The sequence below is a fragment of the Eurypyga helias genome, unplaced genomic scaffold (genome assembly GCF_000690775.1).
Source record: "Eurypyga helias isolate BGI_N326 unplaced genomic scaffold, ASM69077v1 scaffold42012, whole genome shotgun sequence".
Classification (NCBI taxonomy): Eukaryota; Metazoa; Chordata; class Aves; order Eurypygiformes; family Eurypygidae; genus Eurypyga; species Eurypyga helias.
The window spans coordinates 35,463-43,867 of NW_010237315.1; the positions used below are offsets into that span (position 1 = coordinate 35,463).

The 8,405-nt window shown below is 41.8% G+C and overlaps 1 protein-coding gene across 1 annotated transcript; it reads right to left on the reverse strand.

Moving 5' to 3' along the window:
• Positions 1-3,205: 3,205 nt before the first annotated feature.
• PTHLH (parathyroid hormone-like hormone) lies at positions 3,206-7,963 on the reverse strand (the record flags this gene model as incomplete). Its single annotated transcript, XM_010147418.1, has 2 exons — positions 3,206-3,345; positions 7,541-7,963. Coding segments are annotated over 2 exons (433 nt in total), but the record flags the coding sequence as incomplete, so codon positions are not given.
• Between the last annotated feature and the right edge of the window lie 442 nt (positions 7,964-8,405).

An 8,405-nucleotide genomic window follows, 5' to 3' on the forward strand; every position in this document is an offset into this window, starting at 1 on the left:
ATCAGTGACTGTGAGCCAGGGTGCAGAAGAGGGACATGCTGAGCTGGGAGTCTGGTGAAGGAAGCTGATGTGGGTGAGGTGAGGTCTGGGATTAGCTGGCTAACGAGGAGTGAAGGTGGAGTGTGGCTGAAAATGGTGGGGACCAGGAGAAACAGAGGTGAAAGGACTTGGGGTGTGAAGAGGGAAGGAGGAGTAAGGAGCGGGATGGTGACAGAAATGGTTGGAGCAGAAGCAGTGAGTCAAGGAGAGCACAAAGCAGCTGATGTTGGATGAAAAGACAAGAGCTGGATTTTGGCTTTAACATGGGAAAAGGAATGAGGGATGGATGGGGAAGCGGGGCTAGGCAGAGACAGAAGGAAGAGAAAATAAGTGACAGAAGTAAGAACTGTAATATCTGATCATGTCTGATCATATAATCCTTGCCCTGACTGTAATGTGGGGAGCAAAGAGACCAAATGAAAGCTGTGTGAGCAACCTTCTTTCTAGTACTTCCAAACTCTCGGAGTGCCTCTGTACCCACAATACCGTCCATTTGAGGTGTGTTTAGATGTGCACATGTGCGATGTAGAACATCAAGTGGGCAGACAAACATTAATGTAAAAGTGCAGTCTTCCAAGAGGTCATACAGTGCAAAGATTGAAGCTCTACTACACTTTCTTTTCCTCCTCTGAAATAATCATACCTTGCATTTGCACATCAGAAAATATCAGGATAAGTCCTGATTCCTTCAGGGGCTCTGAAACAAGTTGAAACACTGGGGTTCAATCATCTGAGTAACTGAAATCTCTTGAAGATTTTACACACCACCACCCCCAAACTAGGAAGGTGGAGCTGCTGTAGCTTGGCTCAGAAATAGGGGTATTGACGATTTGTTTTCCTGCAAAATTAAGACCTCAAAAAACCTTGCATTCAACTTCGCAGGGTTAAATCCAATGGTCTTTAGCAGTGACTTTCAAACCATAGTCTGTGAAACAGAGGATCCATAGTCAGCTTTTATAAGGCCTGTGTAAAAGTCTTTAAGAAAAACAGGACTTCAAGCAAAATTCACTACAGTTACAAATTTTACCTGTAGGAACTAGAAAAAAATTGAAATTCCTTAATGACCAGTGTAAAGATACAGGGGAGACAAGAGGCCCTTCAAAATCAGGCCTCCTGTTAGGAAGTGGCCAGTTCTACGGAGCCAAGGTTTAGTGTTTGGGTGTATGGTTTTGTTTTATGCTCTTTGGGTCCCCTCTCTGCCAAGGATCATCCATGCTGACGAAGGTAAATTGCCTCTGCCCACCATAGCTTTGGGTTTTAGTTCCAACTGGGATATGCTGGTAATCCTGAGATACAAAATCATCTGAATATATTGCAGTTAACTTCAGTTGTATAAATGCAAGCATTAGCTAGATACTATAAATAGTCAGGATGTGCAAGGAGGCCAAGTTGAAAATGTGCAGGAACTATGCCTTTTTTCTTTAATGCAACCCTGAAGTTGTGCTATGTTTCATCATGTATAATATTTTTCATCTGAGAAGGAAACGATATGCATGTGCTTTGTGACTGCAGTAATTAACTGGACATAATGAAGCGCTGAATTTCACACTTCAGAGAAGTGGATGGGGGAGGATGGGTAAGTTTTTCTCAAGTTTTCTTGCTTTTAGTGTTTTCTTGGATCTTTCTGAAAGATTGGGTAGAGAGCAGAAATACATCTGGTTTATATTACATGATGGCTGTACTTTGGCAATGGAAAAAGATGGCACTTAAAAAAAAGGAAAGAAGAATAAAAAATAAAATCTTGGCAACGACAGAATGGAGCAACAATTACAAGAACTATCTTAAAATTCCCAGGATTTGTAATTTATTTTTCCACACTTGCATTTTTCTGATGTTGCTGATGTTAAAGGAGTGAGACAGAGGAAATTCAGTGGGATTTTACAAAGCACAGATATCTCCGTGAAACAATCTCCTTTATTAAGGTTGCCCCCACAGCAGCTGTTGTGATTAGCGTGTGGGTGGCAGTGAATGGGATAGGAAACAGGACTCGTGTTCACTTTAGAAGAAAGTGAGAGTTCGTAATTTTTTTATGTTGTTTTCTTCAGTCAGTGGCCGTGAAGTAATGAAGGTGGTCTCCCCCTTAACTTCAATTATCTATGGATATAAGGAAGAAGTAAAATTAATGCAGATTTTTTTCAGAAACAGAGCCATGTGAGGCATCTTTGTGGTGAGAGAGAGGAAAAGTTATTCAAGCAATGAAACAGTACCTACTGATGTGTCACCTACTGTGGTTTCCATTTTTTCTTTCCTTTATATACACACACAGGAAACATTCTTTTTTCCCCTCACATTAACATAAGGTGGTCTCAAAGTACAAGGAGCTGAGATTCTACGCATGTAGTAGGCATTTTCATCCTTGAGTAAAGCTGGTGGGAGCTCAGAATACTGAGCATCTGTCTATTTTTGAACAAGACTATGGGGTGTGACATGTGAGCACCTTCCAAGAGTGTAGTAAGTGATGCATCCCCTGGGGCTGCTTTTCACATCCTCTCATTTGTAGAGTGTAATGCTTTAGTCAGGCTGGGGGCTGGCAAGGTTGGGAATCGTGCTTTCCCTGCAGTGGGATCTGGGTTATATGACAGTACCCCCAGGTTGTTCAGCAGCTTAGCTGAATTGAAATAGAGCACTGGAACAAAATGTGTTCTGAGTGATTTTTAAGTAAAAGCTAATGTGAAAATGTGGGATTTTGAACCAATATAAACACATTAAATTTAAAATGATTTTCAAATGTAGTAAAGAAAAAAAATTGTGTTTCTGCTCTTGAAATTCCTAATGGACACATTTTTCCTTCTGAGTCATGATTTAATTAGATTATATTTTATTAGACATTCTTTACAAATTTTAAAATACTGCTATTATACATGCACAAAGGAGAATCGATTTGAACAATTGTATGTAGGCATTCATTGGAGTCGACCACAAAACAGGAACATTTTATGTCAGTTATCAATGTACTCGATATGTATATCTAAAGTGCATTATGTTACAAAAAATATAGAAAGTCAGCAGCACCAAGATACGTTCACAAAATAAATACACCAGTCAACAAAATAAATTATGGTAAATGTGACAATAATAATTGTCTTAGCCTTAGCCAAAAAAAAAAAAAGGGGGGGGGCGGGGGGGGAGGGGGAATTCACAATAACCAAATGTGCAGTTTCAGAGAGCAATGGGGGGAAAAGGTTTTATTCTGAGCATTTACAATATTTACAGGTAATAAATATTTTAATACTTCCCATATGTTCACTATTACAGAATACTGCAATATGTCTTCCAAAAATGTCTTGCTGAAAATGTCAGCGCCTCCTGCAAAGAAAAAAAGGACAGAAAAATTAGTTTTCACTTCAAATACATGGACATAAAATTAATAGCAGGAGGGCCACAAACCATGTCGGCTATGTTGTGCTAGTAAACATTTACAATAATAAGGCCTGTTTAACAATGCTACAGTTTTAGACAACTTTTCAAGACCTCTACTGTATTTTCTTCAATGCAGCTCAGCCAGCAGTATGAAGAGCTGCAGTTTGTCATGACACCGAAGCCACCTATTCCACTATATTGTACACTCAGAGAAATAGGAAGGGGCTTTCGTTTTCTTTAGAGCCTTGTGAAAGAAGATTCCCGAGTGCTACAGGTAGAAAAATTGTATCTAACTATAATAAATATGCCAAGTGCTAAAAAGAAAAAATACAGTTTGAGAAATGAACAATTTGTTTTGAAGATAAGAAAAATAAAGTCCATATTGAAGATTGTGGCAATTATACCCCTGCTGTGTTAACCACCTGGGTGGGATGCCGGGCTTCTGATAAAAACAGTCCCATGGGGCTTATTTGGTCTGTCTTTCCCACCGACAGACCAACTGTTAGACAAGGGGCTGTTCGTCGCAGAGGTATGTATTTCCGTGGTGTCATGTGCATGAACATGTGCAGTACTCACGCAGTAAAGGCTGCTCAGGTCTTGAAATGAACAGACTCTTGACAGCCTGCCTCATTTTTAAGTGCTTGAATGAATGAAAAGACTATAATTCTGAAATTTTCCCTTGGTGAGCCAAAGAGCTTGGTCCTCAAACAAAGTGAGCATCTCATCATGTTAAGCTCTGACTCCTGTTGCATTCAGCCCAAGCTGAAACAGCCAGCTGCATACAGTCCTAAGATTTGGGAGTTTTCTAAGGGATGCTGGCAGCCTGGTGTGAGTTCTCTACTCCTCCCTTCCTTGTGAAGGCACAAACAAAAAGAACAAAAGCAGAGCCTGCTCCTACCCTGTCAGTATATTACTTCTATTACCATATTATTTTAAGTTAGTTCTTAGCAGCACTGCAGGAAATGCTGAAGGGTTGGGCTTTTTTCCCTTCTGTCCTTGTGAACGGCACATTTCTGCAATGCATGTTGGTTCCCTGGGAAACAGCTATAGGGTGGAATGTGCGGCTATAGGATGGAGCGGGATTCGCTCTGTTGCTGGACTGATCACCAAAGCTGTGGGTAGTGTTCCACATGGCAGACATGTGTGGGTGTGAGACACAAAAAAAAAAAAAAAAGGCAAATCCTTGGGCGTTTAAGAGGGGTTTTTTTATGTGCACATTGAAAGCAAGACTACATTTAACATTAGGGAGTTTACTCATTTGAAAGGTTTCTTAGGAAATTAGGTAATAACAGCTTAATTGAATTGGAATGGGAATATAGCTGGAATGTCCATGAGAAAAAATTTATGTGTCTGGAATGGAAATGCTAGCATGAAGCTCCTTAATTAACTAGTAATATTAGGGTGTATTCAGGCTCTATTACAATAATGGCACACAATTCATACAGCATGACTGTATGAATAAAGTATATGTACATAAAGTATATGTATGTCTGCACTACAGAGGCCTATTTTTAAGAGGGTGACCTTTTTCAATTTGGCTTGAATTTTAGGCTTTGTTTTAGAGTTTAAGCTAAGCCACATCTTGACAATGGGCTCTGTACTAATGACTACTTGCAAGCTGCTTTCTGTGACTTGGTCCCAGATTTTGCAAGATTGGCTTCCCTTCTGACATACTTTCTGAAGTCAAAAGATCTAGAGAGCATATTATTTTTGGTCTTTTTTTTCTGTCCTAAACCCAAAATTTTGGGATCAAGATTGGACGAAGAGAATTGACATGGATATTTTAATTCAATGTGTTGAGCAGAAATTCTTCTTGGAGGGGGTGGTGAGTCACTGGAACAGGTTGCCCAGAGAATCTGCGGATGCTCCATCCCTGGAAGTGTTCAAGGCCAGGCTGGATGAGGCTTTGAGCAGCCTGGTCTCATGGAAGGTGTCCCTGCCCATGGCAGGGGGGTTGGAACTGGATGATCTTTGAGGTCCCTTCCAACCCAACCCATTCTATGACTCAAGGATGCACTATAAAGATGTCATGTAAAGTTTATCTGCACTTCTTTTTGACATTTACCCTGCTTCATTCTCCATATCCATTTCTTCACTCTAAAGTAATGACGCTTCTCCTAAGCTGCAGCTAGCCTTAGGAATGCTACAAAAGCAACTTCTACTGGTTTAGCATATGGAAATCCTGTCTGCACACACCTTCCTTGCCCCCCAACAGCAGATAGAGTAGAAATTCGTGATTCAGCTCAGTACAGCTGAGGAATCAATCTCCCCCAGGTGTGGTCATTCCTCCATCTAAACTGTGCTAGCTCAGCTTGTACCAACAACCTCATAGATGACTGCATTGAACCTGACTCCCCATACCTAAAGTACCTGTCAGGGAGTTGGGACTTGCTTTCATGTGAAGTTTAGAAATCATGTCTTTTTCCAGCCTACTGGGATAGCTACAGGCTTGTATACTAGCAGTTTCTTGAGAACTGAACCAGCGTATTATGCTCTGTACTTGGGAAGGAGGAATTTAATTTTCCTGTTTTATGGCTTCTTTTTGTTTAATCATCTTCAATTAAGTACCTAAAATGCAGATCCTCTTCAGGAATCTGTTTCTTGCCCTGGAGTATCTTGCCTTGCCCAAGATACTGCATCTTGAGCAACAATGTCAGTAAGGCAAAGCTGGACGTCCTTCAGTCTGGACTGACAGTAACGCTGACTGGCCTCAGCCATCCAGAAACAGAACGGCTGAACTAGGAAAATCAACAGGGTTGTACCCATAATTCTTTTACGTATCCCATTGGATATACAACCAAAGAAAGAAATAACAGTTGAAATGCCCTAAGATGTTTTTCCACTACATTCAAGATTTCTATGTGCTGAAGACAGGTGTTACTTACTGGCCACCACAGTTCCTTCACATCTGTTGAAACACCAGGCATGTCCTGACCCGGAGTGTGCCTTTCCTAAGGCACTGAGACAAACCAGCCGCTCCTACTCTACTACTAACTGCTACAGCCATGCTAACCAGTGTATGGTCTGCGACACTGAATGCCTACCCCCGAATGTTAGTAACTCCTGTAGATGCTAGCAGAAGTTGAGGCAATGGAGCACATTGCAAACTGTGACCTGTAAAGCTTAACCCAACACTGGATTTTAGTAAATCCCACAGCTGGCGCCTCTTTCTAAGGGATTTACTGTGAGCAAGTGGCACTTCTCTTATGTCTCTATTCTGCCAAAGTGAAGGGGAGGAGGAGAAAAAGGTGAGTTTTTTCCGTTTGAAAATGTAAACATTTGAGGCAAACTGAGGATTGGATTCCTTGGCTTTGTCTGCAAGGGTGCAGACTTCCACTCAAGCTGAGAGAACGGCAAGCAGAGGAGTCGCTCGGGGCACCTAGGCTGAAGTCCCCAGCTTGATGCTGCCCTGAAAATCCTTCATTGTCACACATGAGGGAAGCACGTCTCTCTCCAAAAGCAATGCGTAACGTTTTTCAGCAGCAACATAATTATTTCACAAGCTGGCAAAAAGATGGAGCTGAATTAAAAAGTCCTAATGGCAGGGAAAATTTTATGGAAAAAGGCTGGTCTGCGTTGTTTGCAGATATTACTGAGAGACATTTTCCGTGTTCTCTCTTAAGGTTAAACAGTAAAATGAAAAACTGTAAAGTAAGGGAAGGAAAGTTGCCAAAAAGTGAAGGCGTTGAGAGGGAGGAAAGAAAACTTTGCCATTTTATAGATAGAGAGACTTAAATAAAGCTTTCAATCTGCTGAGGCCCGAGTCTGGGACCAAGATCTGTCATGAGAGACACTATGGTTAAAACAGGAAAGGCAATTTTAACGGCTATGATGGGCTTTCTTTTTGCATAAGTAACTTTACTTACTAACTCAGCTTCAGGAAGCTCATTTTGGCAACAAGTGCTTTACTTGAATTGTTTGCCTTAAGACAGAAAGACTTTGTCACCAGTGCAAAGTGGAAAGGGCACTTACCTCCGGAAAGCACCTAGAGACTGTGCACTGCTTGAAAAGCCACTGCCCAGTCATGAGCGTAAAGGTGAGCTATTACTCAAGGTTTGAGTGAGGCCTTGGCCTCTACACCAAAGGATGACAATTTCGGTAAATATATGGCATGAACCCCAAGAGAATATAGCAGAATTACCTTAAAGTGTAATTATGTGTAGTAACAGAGTTGTCCAAGAGTGGGCTCTCGGTCACGCCACTTCCATACATGGCAGAAATTAGCCAAGTCGAGCGGGCTCGCCTCTTTTTCTTCTCTTGTTCCTTGCGCTTTCCAGGCTTTGCTTTCTTTTTCTTCCCCGATACCTTCAGGGGCTGCTCCTTGTAGGTCTGTGATTTGTTTGTCTCCTGAGTTAGGTATCTGCCCTCATCTTCACTACCAAATCGGACAGGGTAGTTCTTTGTGTTGGTAGCAGGCTTAGGGTTAGGTGAAACCTCCGAAGTTGCACGGATTTCTGCAGTGTTGACACCTTCAATTAAATTTTGAAGGAATATTCTTCTTCGTAAATCTTGGATTGACTTGCCCTTGTCATGCAACAGCTGGTGCTCTGATACAGCACGTTTGCTAAAAAAAGAGAGAAGAGGAGGGGAAAAAAAAACATTTAGGATTTGGTTATTGCCCAGTACTTGGCAGAGCTCCTCTCTCCTCTGGCAGTGGTGGCCACAGTGACTGTGTACCAGCTCTCAGACTTGGAGACATCCAGTGAAGTCAGACTGCTGGAGCAACTCCTGCTTCTCAGAGTAGCTGCTCCCTACAGAGAAGGGAAAGACCTAAGCGGGTAAAATTCTCAGCTGACCGATCACACACCACTGGACCTGGAGTTGGATTAGTCACTGCTCTGTTCTAGGAAAGCATTGCAACTCTTAATATATCCCACTTCAGGCAGTAAAAGCAGGAAGGCCGTTGCCAGAGATAGGAAAACCGAAGGGTCAGATAGCGAAGCTTGAGTGCAGTCAAGCAAGAGAGGGAATAAAAAGTACTTTGTACTGAAGCCGGAAGCTGTGTT